This window comes from Syngnathoides biaculeatus, chromosome 15 (genome assembly GCF_019802595.1).
Source record: "Syngnathoides biaculeatus isolate LvHL_M chromosome 15, ASM1980259v1, whole genome shotgun sequence".
NCBI classification, from domain to species: domain Eukaryota; kingdom Metazoa; phylum Chordata; class Actinopteri; order Syngnathiformes; family Syngnathidae; genus Syngnathoides; species Syngnathoides biaculeatus.
This window is the reverse complement of record NC_084654.1, coordinates 22,782,628-22,797,545: the sequence shown is the minus strand read 5'-3', so window position 1 is coordinate 22,797,545 and position 14,918 is coordinate 22,782,628. Positions and strand designations below refer to the sequence as shown.

Here is a 14,918-nt window from a genome sequence, read left to right as displayed (position 1 = left end):
CATTGCTCGGCTCCGGAGGAGGAGGAGGCGACATCCGTTGCGTGGAAAAGGAAGCGGAATGTCGTACAAATCTGGACGCCGCGGCCTCCGTACGAGAGGCGGTTTAACCGATGCGTTGCGTTCAAATGGCATCGGGAATGAAAGTGATCGTCGTTCGCGACAAAGGGGTACCAAGTTTTTCCCAAATTAAATGTAGCGATGTGGACATTGTGAGCGCGATGGGATTGGGAACCGCTCTTAGTGGAGTTCATCAATCAATTTACTGCTTTATAGCGTGCTGTTTAAAAATACAGTGGACAAAACTTGCATTGTTGGAGGTTTCGGGTGTGACGTGACGTTGTGCACGCAAACGCAACAGTAAACACAGCCTCCATCATCACCGACGTCGATGGCGCACGAGGGGAAAATCGACTGTATACCAGGGGCGACACGAAAGTCGGGAAGGCGTTCATGACAAAAACACTCGTGTCGCCAGTCTGGTGAGGCTCCCCTGTGTAACGTGCGCAACAAGGCCGCGAATCAAACCGCGGTGCTGCGCTAAAACTGCCGAAACTGCTAATGCGCGAACCCATCCATCCATTTTCTGAGCCGCTTTGGGTCGCGGGAGTGCTGGAGCCAACCCACCAGCAGCCAAACAGGCAAAACACGCAACAGTAACAATAGCCGCTAGGTTAGTCCACACTTGGAACAGTTTCTAACTCACTCTCCTAGCTTGAAGTCCCTTGTGCCTTCCCGCCTACACACTGTCCCAATTTTTTCGTGTGTGTAAACATGTGTGCAGGTGGAATGGCTTTTCGTAGGAGCTGGTTCAGTTGGGACAGGCAGAGGAGGGAGTTGGACCTCTTTACCACCGACAGCCTGGCCCAGACCAACAGTCTCTCCCAGGCCATCCGGGCCGCCGCCTCCGAGGAGCCGGACGACGTTGTGCGTCTCGGCCACATGCAGGGCACCGTAGTGGGCCTCAGATATTACAGCGGGGTGGTGAGCATCCACATGACACCCACCCACTTGTGTAGTAACCATTAAATGCTCTTTCCATCCAAAAAATATGACCATAACAAACTGCATTGTAGCCATGGCAACCCTTTCACCACTGTTGGTTAAATGCCGTTGCAAGAAACGTATACACAAGCTTCAAAAGTTCAACATGTCTTGTGTTCCATCTCTGCATATCAAGAAATGGGATTGTTATCAATTTGAGATGATCCGAGTCAAAACAAAAACAACAAGAAGCCGAAGAGCACACTCCGACTCTGAGATCAGTTTGAAATTGTGGTTATTTCAACACTGACCAGTTGTAATCGATTATCAGGAAGAGTTAGAGTCCACAAACGTCAAAGGAAAAAGGAAAACACGCAGGTTATCAAATACAACCTATTTTGACACACCTTTCAAAATGTTTTACTTTCAAAACATTCCTCACTAGCTCACAGTTATCAATGGAAAGTCAACTCAAAAGCCCCACCACCACCTAAAAACTTGATGTAGGTTTGTCATTCAGCTCATTCTGACACTGATAACCTTTCCCTGCCTAGACTTGTTCATTTTAGGTCACAATTTAGCATGTCATTCAGATGAAAAGAAACTAAATGATATATTGCATCACACAGAAAATAAGTCACATTTTCCAATGAGGATCAATGAAAATTGTGCAGGCCCCAAGCTAATACGAAGGGCTGCGGGACAATTGAATGATTGAAGACGTTGCATTGAAAGCAGTGGTGATCATTAAAAAAAAGGAAACCTATTACACTGAACATAGTGACACATTACATTACAATCTGGAGTTAATTGCAGTTGGCCATTGTTTTTTTTCAAAATAGGGTTACATTGTACTTTCTTTGCTATTCATCATGCTCCTAAAACCTGCTCTCAGCTGCTATAAAATAAATGAAAAAAAATATGCATCCATGATCATATAAAATAACTTTGAAAAATCCACAACAATTCAACCCACAAGTGCTCATCCTATGAAAATATACGTATTCACATTTCAGTGCATGCTTGTGTAGCTTTTCTCTTGTTACTCCAATTTTGACACTTTGAATCGCCCAATCGGCAGAAAGGTCAGGAAGATTGTTTTGTGGCTTCTTTCCTTCATGTCACATGAGCAGGTAAAATGCATGCTCTGTAGGGTGGATGTCTGGAGATTGCCTCGCCAAGTCTAAAACCTTCATGTCCGCCTCACACTTCTTGAGTTTTAGGATTCGAATGTCCGCAGCGGCTTTCTCGCGCATTCCAGAAACATGCATGCGTGGTTGAATGAAGACTCAAAATTGTCTGTAGGTGTGAATGGAAGTGAATTTGTCTATATCTCCATCTAATTGCCGCGAACTTCAGCACGTTGACAATCACTACAGAAAATGAAGTCTTGCCAAGTCTCACACGAGCAAAACCTGGCTGGAGTTCCAAATTCCAAATACCTTACGTTCCACTTTATACGGTTCTGCTGCACGCTAAACGGATCGTTCGGACGTTAACCCGCTTAACGCAATCGCTGTTTGTGCAGGTGAACCAAGGCGAAATGGTCAGTCTCGTCCGAGAGCCTCAGAACGTGTTTGATCGCAACGCCATCATGGTGGCCAACGTCAACGGCAGCCAGGTCGGCCACATCAAGAGGGAGCTGGCGGCGGCCATGGCGCACGTCATGGACAACGACCTGGCTGTAGTAGAAGGGTGAGGTGGGAATTAGTTGAAATGAAGAATATCTAGATAGAATCTAATAATAATATAATAGAATAGAGCACAGAGAGGTACATTTTCAAATACTGAATCCCTTTGATGAGGATTTTCAGTTCCCCAAGAATTGGCATTACAGTACTTCTAATGCCAACATACTGACGGTCGGCATATAGCATAATGGTAAGGCCCTGTATTTCAGAACAATTTGAATTGTTTGAATCGGTTGACAAATGTGGAAGGATAAAATTTGGAAAATGTCTGCTTAAAATTCGTCTCGGAAACTGTGCAGTAGTGAATAAGTGGGACTGAGTAGATGTCCTAAATGAACTGATCACTTTTGGAATCATTTGGATCTTTGAAAAAAGTTGGAAGGATTTGTAAAATGACTAATAATTTGGGAATTTTGCCATGGAAAATGTAAAATACAGAAAAATGGGGGATTTTGAAATACTTTACAATATTTCAATAATGAGTTTAACATTTTTAAAATGGAATGGTTTGAATTGGTTGAAGAAATTTGGAAGTAATTAGGTATGTGTGTGAAATGACTATGTTGGTAATTTTGCAATTCATAAGGTTAAATTCTGAGAACTGGGGAATTTTAGGAATATCTTTTGTTGAATGTCGAGATTGAGCTCAACATTTAAAGTTGGAATGGTTAAAATTGGTTTGGAAGTCAAAGGATTACCGGTTGGTAAAATTCTCAAATTTATATATTCATTCATTCATTCATCTATCAGGATTCGGCCAAGATGGGATTTCAAAAAAAGTGGAAAAGATTATTCCCAATTCGAATCCAATGGGCTGTCCATTTCAAAATCAAAGTGCTTTGAATAATTAGCAGAAAAATATGGAAGAATGAGTTCAGTTTGCATTCCTTTCAATATGAGTCATATGGAAAAGTGGGAATTTTTAGAAAGTATGAAATTGTTTCCCAGTTGTTCCGAATGAAATGAATATTTTTACATGGTTGAGAAATGTGCAAGTTTATGAAGAACTAAAGTTTAGCAATAACATCATAAATATATATTTTACGGTTGCACATAAGAGGTGTGAATGCTTTTCAGCAATTGCGTTATTTCTCCCGTCAGGGTGGTGCACTCCGGGACAAAGAACAAATTCTCCATGCCTGTGATTTTGTCCTTTTGGGCGCCCGTCGGGAACAAGGACGCGGTCATTAAGTGTTTGGCATGCCACGGGTACAAACTCAACACAGGTGGAGTTAACCGCACTCATCTTTTCACGCAACATATGCTGTATGTACGTTAGATGACTTGTCGATTGTGTGTTTTAACTCATGTGCAGATCAGAGTCTGTACGGCTCTGGTGGGACGGCATCAAATACAAGAGGAACGACCATTCCCCTCACGGCAGAGGAGGTTAAAAAAAAATCCCCAGCAACATTCATTTCTTAACGCTGCGATGACATTTTTCAACGGTGTCTTGGATTGTGTCTTTCAGTTGAGGAATGCCTTCGACAACCTCTTCGAAGGCCTGCTGGAGAGTAAGGATGGGGAAAAGGAAGCAGCTGAGGTGTGTACACGGCTCTTTAAGGAATCACAAAATAGCCTGTTGTAATCATCACTGGTGTTTTTGTCGAGTAGAATAAGAAAAAGGATGGATAAGGCTATGTTTTACAGTGTATTCCTGACATTTATCGGTTGTAAGCCTCTTTTAAATATTTTTTCATGCTCCTTTTTTTCCATCTTTAGTGTTGTCTTTTTTTTTAATTTTTCATTGTGCCATTTGTCAGCTTTTGATTACGTATACTTCAGATGTTCAAGACTTGCCAATGGCCATACCACACCCGCACAGTGGTAGTTATATATATCAATATACAGTAAAGCCTCGGTTTTCCAACGAAAATTTTGAGATTTCTTTTTTTTTTTTTTTTCTAAAAAAAGTTTACAAGGCTGGGGGGCGAGTCGCTACCAGTCGAGCGTACTCTACTACTAAGGCACACATTTTAAGCAAAAAATAAATATATTTCTGAAGTTATTTTATAATATAAAGTATTTACAGTATACATGTATTTGTACTATGCAGTTTGTTATCAGGAAAAGCTAAGAAAAATGCATTAAAAAGCCAAATTGTTTAGGCTTGGAACGCATTATTTCTTTTTCCATTCATTGTAATGGGGAAACATCCATTCGGTTTTCGAGCAAATCACTTCTCGAACCGTTTTCTGAAACGGATTGTGGTTGAGAACCGAGGCATCACTGTATTTAAAACACATACACAATATATATCCACATACAAAAGAGGCGTGGCCTCGGATAAGAAAAAAAATTGTAATTTTGCTGTTCACATTGACCTGAAAAAAAATCAGATGTGTGCCGCATTGGGCAAGAAAATCTGAATTGACCTGCTGTGTGAACCTAGCCGAACAGTGATTCTGCAACTCTGTATTGGATATAAAATATAAGGCCCGGGGCCTACTTGTCTCCACAGTCCGTGGCCACCCCCCTGCTGCCACACCAGCGGCAGGCGCTGTCGTGGATGTGCGCGCGTGAAAACAAGTGTCTGCTGCCGCCCTTCTGGGAGAAGCGCGGCGATCACTACTACAACACCCTGACGTGTTTCTCGGCCAAAGAACTACCTGAGAGGGTCCTCGGCGGGATACTGGCGGACGACATGGGACTGGTGAGTGGCCGCTGGTTTGGCATCTCTGTTGACCGCTACAATACGGATTCGTTTGCTGGACGGCTCCACTTGCCTGTTGCCAAAATGTGGGTTAATTGCAATAGTTTTACTTTACGGGTCCCTGAAAGCACAGGTGTCAAACTGGTGGGCCCGGGGGTCGAAATCTGGCCCTCAGCGTCATTTTATGTGGGTCACAAAAGCAAATCGTGTGGATCGACTGTTTCTTGCTAAAATATCAAAATCGAAAATTGTCTTCACTTTTAAAACTTTTGGTATCGCCAGCATTTTTGGTTCCCAATTCTCCTTTTAAATAAATTTAATAAAACAAATAGCGTAATCCCTGGCCTACAGAGCACACCTGGTTATTAGCAACGCTAGCACGGCACTAGTGTTAGCGCGGTGCTCGGGTTACTCTTTCTGTGTACCGGGGCTTATAACTAGTTGCGCTAACACTAGCGCCGCAAAAACCGCAGCGTTGAAAGCGTGTGAAAAACGCGGTTTGTAGGCCGGAAATTACGGTATTTTTTACTGGCTTCTGATTTCAAAAGTAGTGATCCATCACTTTTTGTGTGTAATAATACGAGAATTACACATTCATATTGGTTCAGAGCCGTAATGCCACCCTAAGAGAAACCAAAAGTACAATATGCCCCCTGACAAATAAGTTTGAGACCCCTGCCAGTATATGTGTTATGCAGTTTCTTGGGATTCTTTTCTATTTTTCATGTGGTGGTTGGTGACCAGTCTTTATTTGAAACAAAACAAAAAAAATGTCAGTATTTTTTTATGAGTGGTGAGGCTAGAACAGGTGGGGTTCCAGTTCATTCAAAATAGGAAAAAATGATTTGGTATCCGATAAAATTGAGACGCGACCTTGGTTGGTCACAACGCAACTGAAACAGATTGTCTGTCTGGCAAATGTTTGACATTTTAGGCTTTTTGGGTGTTTTTTTTTTTTTTCACCTGTTGTGAGATGGTCTGACACATATTTTGAGTTGTTCGCTGTATTTTGTCTCCAGGGGAAAACGCTGACGACCATTGCGCTCATCCTCACCAACTTCCACCAGGGGAAGCCCTTACCCGTGTACAGACGCGTAAGTAACGCAGTCAGCATCAACGCTCCGGATTGGCAGAGTTGTGTCATGTATAATGTTGTGTTTTTGTGCTACAGGAACACTCTTCGTCTCTAAAAGGTACGACTTGCGCCGTTCAAACCAGTCCCAAAGTTTGTGGGGAAGAGAACCTAACCGTTGTCCCGTTGTCGCTTTGTAGCCAACAGAGCCGGACCGAGCGGCGGCCCAGCTCACGGTTTGCGCTCAGGCTCGTATGTGTGACGCATGCTATTCACACACAATTGTCAGTTTGTATTGGATTTGCTTCCTTGCGGCATCTGTAAAGCTGAAGTTGAAAGGGAAAGTCGGGGAAAAATGTGCACCAGAATTTGGCCCTGCTACACATTATATTACCACATTGAAAATACTTTGAATGTTTTTTTAAATTATGAAAATTAAAGGGCTTTGCACTTATAGACACATTACACCTAATGTATCGGTCTGGAAACCTTTTACAGCAAGTATTGTCAAAAATGTGTGGTTTTATTCCTAAAAATGATGAATTTATCTGGAGCCAGAGTGACATTATGCAGTCATTATGCAGAATTAAATTGATTTTTTTTTTTTTTTTGTAAAAAATCGTGCACCTTAAAGCCATTATTGTCTACATTCTAACTTAATTGTTCATGTTCTAGGGCCCAATTGGTGCAATCGTGTGTTCCCACAGCAACCATAAAGGACACAGAAAAGCTGCCAGAGAAAGGCAAGACCCTGAATTGTATTCCCCCTTATCTCGGCTATCACATAGCTTTCAACGTTTTCCTCCACCCTTTCAGGCAAAAGGACAACAAAAACCACCAAGCGAAAAAACGGTGAACGTGTCGTTGCGCACACAATCACGTGCGACGTTTTGATTTTCCGTTTTAACGCGAGGTTGCATGTTCCCGCAGAGACGCCGCTGTTGCTGGAGGATGCGGACTTTGCCTCGGCTCTGTGCAGAGGCCCGGCGTCGCCGCCAAATTTGTTCAAGAAAAAGAAAAAGAAGAGGGCGACCGGCTCCACCCTGAGTGAGTTGTGACCGCTGAGCGTTTTGCTGTTGAGCACTGAAAATGGGATATTATTAGAAACATTACACGTTTGAAGATAATTGGTGAAAATGTGCAAAGATTGACAACTATGTCGTAGTCAGTTGTGGAGCTGCATGCTGTGTATATTTTTGTTTTCTGCCACTTGAAGAAATGGCCTTGCTAGCTTACGTTCCAAAAATGCATTTTACTGGATTGCCTTCATTTCCAGAAAAAGCTCGATGTCGTTTTTTTTGTCTTTCCCCAAGCAAGGCGGTGATATAGCATCCATTTTTAAAAAAGGCCGTGGTTTCGAGCATTCAGCGGACACATCCAGTATTTGAGAGCGGCGACAACGGCTTTGATTTTTCATGATTTTGCCCATCCGGTATTCGAATCTTTCAACTTGAATCCTGCACGTTTTGTCTTTTTAACAGCTGCCGATTACTACACCGCAAAGAGCCCACACGAGGCTTTATCGGCAGGGGCGACTCTCATTGTGTGCCCGCTGTCGGTTCTCAGCAATTGGCTGGTAGGCGCAGTTGTCAACGTGGCAGCCAGCTACACTAGAAATCATGGGCTGAACGGAAAGTTTGTCTGTTTTCAGGACCAGTTTGAGGAGCATGTGCGAGCTGACGTCAAGCTCAACGTGTACATGTACCACGGGCCCGACCGTAACAAAAGCACCAAGTTCCTCACATCTCAAGACGTGGTGCTCACCACCTACAACGTGCTGGCTTCTGACTTTACAGTGAGTCACAACTCCGCCTTGTTTTTTTTCCGGCTCACCGTGCTCTGTGTCGAGCTCGTGCACGTGACGTCACCGTTTGCGCGCCGCCATATTGGTTGTCACAACAGACGAGACAGATATTCAAAGGGGTCGTTCTATGGAATACCAGCTGAAAAGACCAGAAAATATGGATTGATTTTGGCAATTAAACATGATGGATGGTGCCCAACCAAAATACACACACGCCTGTGTAGCGATCGCTTCATTTCAGGTAGAAATTATTCTTCTCAATCTCAAATTAACAAGGAGTATTTATAACGCCAAGTTGGCTCATTTGAGAACAATGCGTGTTAAAAAAAAAACTGTCTGTCCCGAAGGTTTACGGAGGTTAAGTGTGGCCGCAATCGCTTCTATGTACATTCCGTGGAGACGACTCAGTCCTGTTTTTTTTTTTTTTTTTAAATCATAGTTAATAAATGCAAGTTTGTGTAAAACCAGGGGTCATTTATTGAAATACTGTATTGGTATGTGCATTGAATACTATCTGAAAAGATCGATGGATTCCAGCAAAGGTTAACGTGTAACCGAACACACTTCCGCGTTCACGAGCCGTCTCCCCGTTGAGAACAGATCCAGTAACGAAGTATTTGTATGGGTCCAGACTTTGGTACGCTTTCAAACTTTTCCGTGTAAATCTCGACGGCTTCCTCACCAGATCCGTGTGTGGATGCAGTTGTCCAAGACAAGTGGAAGCGAATTATCAGTCCACTTTCTTATCGGCGAAAACATCAACTTCGGCATTAAATACGGGTCCTCTATGCCGAGTTTATCTAAGTTTTCCACGTACCTTCGTTTATTTTCACCTTCTATAAATGTCTAACGGTATCGGACAAGACTGGGTGTTGTGCTACAAGACATATTTCGTGTCATCTCCAACCGACTCAGTATTGAGCGATGCTTAGCTTGACCGGCAATATGGCGACGTAAACAAAAGTCACGTGATTTGACGGCGTAGGTGCATGAGCTCTATACGCTATTTATGATGTGATTTTGGCAATATTGCAAGGAAAAAGATTTAAAGCTTCCTGGCTGTGTGAAAAAGTCATTGTCCTGGGTCTAGGGGGGCATGACTTTTTCACACAGGGCCTGGTAGCTTTCAATCATTGTTTTCCCCCCTTCATAAATAAAATGACCATTTTTCAATCTGCATTTGATTTGTATTCATTCATCCACATTCAAGTGTGGAGCTCGGTGAGGCAAATACTTTTTCACGGCTCTGTGAGTTTAGCCTCCTTTGTCAAACTAATGGGAGCGCATCTGTTCAGAGTAACATAAGGAGTCCTCTGCACGAGATCAACTGGTTGAGGGTGGTGCTGGACGAGGGCCACGTGGTGCGGAACCCCAACACGCAGATGAGCAAGGCCGTGCTGGACCTCAGAGCAGAGCGACGCTGGATTCTGTCGGGTACACGCCATACTCTCGCTCACTCGCAATCTTACGGTATTCTCTACTTATAGAAAAAGGGAAGACAGAATCGAGAGGGATGGAAAATTCGGGAGCTTTTCTCTTTTATACCCTAATATTTTTTTTTTTTTTTTTTTACAGTAATTGCAATTATAATTTTATGTCACTGGTAGTGATCGACACTTCCCACATTTACAGTGGTAGAGATGTGAAGCTTTGTTTTTTTCAGTTAGAAGTAAGGCTGTAGATATTGATTATTTTAGTATTCAAGTATCCTACTGAAAAGCGTATTGAATAATCGAGTATATTGGCACAAAACATATTTTTCCTTGGTTAAAGAGCAATTTTGATTGCAAAAGAGAAATGGGCCATTTCACTTAGTAATGAACAACTGATTTGTTTTCCTTTTTTAGACAAGTTTTTATGTATTTGTTTTTTTGCATCGCAGCATTTTCAGCGGTGCAATTCCATACACAAATATTGACTCGTTTCATCTAAAAAAAAAAAGGCTTTAATTTAAAAAGGCAGTAACAGGCTTTTTATGTTAACATGCGCCATCATATTCACGTTTGTCTTTACGCATCATAGTTGTCCAATAATTGATTAATTACTGCACCTTTGGACAGAATCCCTGAAGATCCCGTTTCTTCCGTTTTTAAATTTTATTTTAACGGCCTTGTAGAATCCAAATGTTCTGAGCTCCTGTTCCAATGCATGCAAATCTGTTTTTTTTTTTCCAGCTGTTCTTTGCCAAGTATTCTTTGACTTGCTAGACAGACCACTGCAGTCAGGATTAGTCCACCGTGGCGCAGGTCTGCGCTCGGCCGAGTGCAATTGTCGGCCGTCGCGGCGCCAAGCGAGTCGACTTAGGACGCTTGTGCATTCTCCCCATCCAGGCACGCCCATCCAGAACAGCGTGAAGGACTTGTGGATGCTTCTGGCCTTCTTGCGTCTAAAGCCGTTCGACGAGAGGGAGTGGTGGCATCGAGTCATCCAGAGGCCCGTGATGCAAGGAGACAGAGCTGGCCTGCAGTAAGGCGTCTTTCGCTTTTCGACTTTAAGCCTTCTTGTCATTTCCAAAGGACTTTTTGTCCAACTTTGTACCAAATCACATCAAATGGTCCTTATATAACAGCTAAAATGACAACGCGGCCACGACTGAAAGTTCAAAACTACCAGGGAAAGTAACTCCCATTAAAAATAGTATTATACAAATATGGAATCAAAGAATAAATTGTAGTACATCAAATATTTTTAACATTACAAATAGTGGGAGGAAAAAAAAATCCACAGTTTGGTTCTGTTTTGTGATCATGGTTTTCAGTACACGTTGACTCTTGGGAAAATCAATTATGTCGTGCACATAGTCCTCGATTAAAAATGAAATTATTATTTTCAATTATTATTATGCTCTTCTATTTGTTGCACAGTACATTAAAATTGTGTAGCTTCGTACATGCCAAGATTTGACACCGAGTACATTTGTGACTAAATTGAGACAAGATCATCCATTCTAACATTTTTTTAGCCGCTTATGCTCACAAGGGTCACGGGGAATGCCGGAGCCTATCCCAACTGTCAGCGGGGAGGAGACGGGGTACACCCTGAACTGGTCGCCAGCCAAACAATCGCACTCACAATCACACCTAGGGGCAATTTAGAGTGTCCAATTAATGTTGCATGTTTTTGGGATGTGGGGGGAAACCGGAGTACCCGGAGGAAACCCACGCAAACTCCACACAGGCGTCGCCGGGATCGAACCCGGGGCCTCAGAACTGTGAGGCCAACACATTACCAGCTGATCCACCGTGCCGATTCGTAATATCTTGAATATTCTATTTACCTCTCAAGGGTTTGTTCCAGTTAAAAAAAAAAAAGTACCTCTCTAGAAGTCATGAGGATAAGGAAGAAACAAAAACAACAGAATGAAAAGTAGGGTAGAGAGGAAAAACCAGCGTCAACCTGACTTGTAGTTACGTTGTTTGTCAGGAACCTCCAGACTTTGATCAAGTGCATCACGCTGCGGCGCACCAAGAGCAGCGAGGTCGACGGTCTCCCGTTGGTCACGCTGCCCGAGAAGAGCGTCTGCGTGGAGCAGGTGGAGCTCAGCGCCGCCGAGCGCGAGGAGTACGAGCTGGCGCGCGAAGAGGGAAGACACACCATCGGGAGGTACCGAATAGCAAAAGAAACCACCCTACCTACTTGAGTGTAGGTAGGGCTGGGCGGTACCGTATCAAGATGAAATGATTATTGTTTTTATTTTTATTGCAAAAATGCAATTTCCAATTCGAATTGATTGGCTTCCTACTATTTTCCAAACAAGATTACCGAGCTAACAGGGCCGGTGAAACGAAAACAAAAAAAAAAAAAATACAGGTAAAAATCACTGAGACACAGCAGTTTAAACACTACCGCAGCGCTAACAGGGCCGGACCGGTAAAAGTCACTTCCTCGGCACATATATTCCACTGGTCTTTTCTACTCAAATGCCCCCCTAGCGGCCGTTAGAAAAAAAAAAATGCCCAGATTAGCTGCATCACCGCATAAACCGCAGGGTTGAAAGCGTGTGGAAAAAACTCGCGCCTTACAGGCTGGAAATTACGGTAGTTTGGGAGTTTTCCTCTCTGGATTGGGGAAATTGTGACCAAATGGTTAAGTTAGCAACACTGAGTGTGGTTTCGCTACAAAGCCATGTTGTTAGTGCAAGCAGCGCGTGTCAGCATGCATGTGCAATGAAATATATAAGCCACTGCCTGAAAATCTTCACAAAGTAATTGAGACAAATAAATTCCAATCAATTGATCAAAAGCTGAATAACCCAGTTGTACTTTGTTTTGTCATATCTTGAGCAGATATGTCGCCGAAGGCACAGTTTTGAGGAATTACGCAGACGTCCTGTCCATCCTGATGAGACTGCGGCAGTACTGCTGCCACCCTGACCTGCTGGCGAGCAACACCGGAGATGCAGGTGCGCACTCCTCTGCGCTTGTTGGTTGGGTTCTGGTCCCAGTGAAAAAAGCTGTCATTTCATTTTGCCACATCCAGCAAAAATGTGCACATTTTCTGAGGCTTAAGTTGTCATTTTGAGAGAGCAAAGTTGAAAAAGTGTCGAATTTTGCAAAAATAAAGTTAGTTCCCTCCTACATCCGAAAAACGTTAATTGGCCCGAAGGCGTGATTGTGAGTGTGAATATTTGAATGTTTCGATGTGCCCTGTGATGGGCTGGCGACCAACTAAGGGCGTACCCCGCCTCCTGCCCCAAGAAAGCTGGGATAGGCTTCAGGTCTCCCCGTGACCCTTGTGAGGGTAAGCGGCAAAGAAAATGGATGGATGGATGGATGGATGATCTTTTCTCAATTTAGTCACAAATTTGTCAAATCCGGGCTTGTGCGAAGCTACACAATTTTAATGCGCTATTGTGCAGGCTCCAGCACTACTCCCGTGCCCCTTTTGAGGATAAGTAGCTCAGATAATGAATGAATTGGTTGTTGAATGATAAGGCAGCAGCAAAGTTAACCCAAGTGCGGGCTCGCTTGTGACAGTTCCCCGTTGCGCTCCCACACAGGCTTGGCCACGACGCCGGCCGAGCTGCGCGAGCGCCTCGTGGAGAAGCTGCGCGTGGTTCTGGCCAGCGGCTCGGACGAGGAGTGCTCCGTGTGTCTGGACTCGGTACGGCTGCCCGTCATCACGCACTGCGCCCACGTCTACTGCCGTCCCTGCATCGCACGGGTCATCGGCAACGAGCAGGTGAAGCCAGCCTCGGCGTCTTTTTAACTTTTGACAGTCGGCGATTTGACTTCGACGTGCTATTCGTGACACTCGACTTCAACTGCGAGACTTGACAACTCTTCCCCGTTTACATTTGAGAATGTGCATTTTCAACATTCATAATTTTATTTGGGGGAAAAAAAAGTTGCAATTTTATGAATACCAATTGTATTTATTTAGAAAAAAATTATGTAAGTTTAGGACCGATTTTAGAAGTGAAGAATAATGGGGAGTTTGTCAGTTGGAATTTTTTCCAAGAATGAAGTGTTTTTTGTTTTTTTTACTTAGCCTGCGTATCTTGGGACGTGCTGGTAACGCGAATGTTAAAATTTTGGACTCAATTGTGACTTGCGCGCAAACAGGAGAGTGCCCGGTGCCCTCTCTGTCGGAGCGACATCAAGATCAGCGAGCTGGTGGAGTTCCCGCAAGAGGAGATTGGCCAAGAGCACGAAGTAAGAAGTCCCGGCAAGTTGAGGAGCAGCTCCAAGGTAGCCCACCGCGCCGGACACTACATTAGGAACGCCTCCGCCACCCAAACCACCTACATCATGGTGTCAAACCCAAGGCCCGGGGGCCAAATCCGGCCCACCGCATGATTTTATGTGGCCTGCGGAGGTTTTTGTTCAAATCTGGACCAAAATTTCAAATTGTCCCATCATAAATGATAACAATGAGCTATTACAAGCATTTTTGTGTGGCCAAACAAAAATAGTTGGGAAAAACCCATTCCCCTTGATTTGTGATTCCAAAACTAGTTCATAAATTGTGTAAATGTGTAAATACGATGAGACGATTAAAGACTTTTATAGTTTCACAGCCATAATGGCCCTCTGGGGGAAACCGCAAGTACAATGTGCCCCGTGACAAAAATTAGTTTGACACGCCTGACCTACATGAACATAATTCTTCTGTCAAAAGTGTAAAAAGTTGCCGCTAATGAAAGTCAATGCAACTACTTCTTTTTTTTTTTTTTGAAAGAATCGTGTACTTCATTTGCACTCCTGGTTCAAATAAAAAATATCAAAATCCTCAATGTCAGCCTCTCAACTGTAAACATTAGTGATTATAGTAATTAAAAAAAAAATATTTTTGTATTCAAAATAAGACGTGCAAATGTCATCTTGGGAACACAAAATGTTTTTTGTTATCAACAAACTGAATCATAAGGAATTAGTGCATTTTCTGTCCTGTAAATTACGAATAATGCCCTATTTTTTTTAAATAAACGGATGGAAATGAATGTTTTTCTAATCTGATTCATTGATGAAATTCAAACATAATCAACATGTTATTGATTTAACCGTGAGTTGCATTACTCATATTGTAGCTTTTAGGGTGAGCATGCCCATGTGGTTTTTAATGGCGTTTTCTCCGTCTGCGCGCGCACAGATCCAAGCGCTGATCGGCAACCTGCTACGTCTGCGGCGCGAAGACGGCGGCGCCAAGTGTCTGGTGGTCTCGCAGTTCACTCGCTTCCTCACCATCCTCGAGACGCCGCTCAGGTAACAGTCAAGA

At 43.4% G+C, this 14,918-nt stretch overlaps 1 protein-coding gene across 6 annotated transcripts in view; it reads left to right on the top strand.

Annotated features, from left to right (window-relative positions):
• Positions 1–14,918, top strand: part of hltf (helicase-like transcription factor) — a 29,382-nt gene that overhangs the window by 13,279 nt on the left and 1,185 nt on the right. For 2 of the 6 annotated variants that reach the window (XM_061844454.1, XM_061844455.1), the window contains exons 2-23: positions 782–981; positions 2,510–2,676; positions 3,774–3,898; positions 3,988–4,061; positions 4,144–4,215; positions 5,134–5,325; positions 6,345–6,419; positions 6,497–6,518; positions 6,598–6,649; positions 7,073–7,140; positions 7,214–7,249; positions 7,328–7,444; positions 7,879–7,973; positions 8,049–8,192; positions 9,497–9,635; positions 10,376–10,447; positions 10,532–10,667; positions 11,625–11,804; positions 12,488–12,603; positions 13,201–13,382; positions 13,766–13,891; positions 14,793–14,905. In XM_061844454.1, the coding sequence (XP_061700438.1) occupies positions 787–981; positions 2,510–2,676; positions 3,774–3,898; positions 3,988–4,061; positions 4,144–4,215; positions 5,134–5,325; positions 6,345–6,419; positions 6,497–6,518; positions 6,598–6,649; positions 7,073–7,140; positions 7,214–7,249; positions 7,328–7,444; positions 7,879–7,973; positions 8,049–8,192; positions 9,497–9,635; positions 10,376–10,447; positions 10,532–10,667; positions 11,625–11,804; positions 12,488–12,603; positions 13,201–13,382; positions 13,766–13,891; positions 14,793–14,905 (2,498 nt within the window). In that variant the 5' untranslated portion in view covers positions 782–786. Of the gene's footprint in view, positions 1–43; positions 168–305; positions 671–781; positions 982–2,509; positions 2,677–3,773; positions 3,899–3,987; positions 4,062–4,143; positions 4,216–5,133; positions 5,326–6,344; positions 6,420–6,496; positions 6,519–6,597; positions 6,650–7,072; positions 7,141–7,213; positions 7,250–7,327; positions 7,445–7,878; positions 7,974–8,048; positions 8,193–9,496; positions 9,636–10,375; positions 10,448–10,531; positions 10,668–11,624; positions 11,805–12,487; positions 12,604–13,200; positions 13,383–13,765; positions 13,892–14,792; positions 14,906–14,918 lie in introns of those variants that run through there. The other 4 variants (XM_061844450.1, XM_061844453.1, XM_061844452.1 and 1 more) reach the window with 4 other exon arrangements.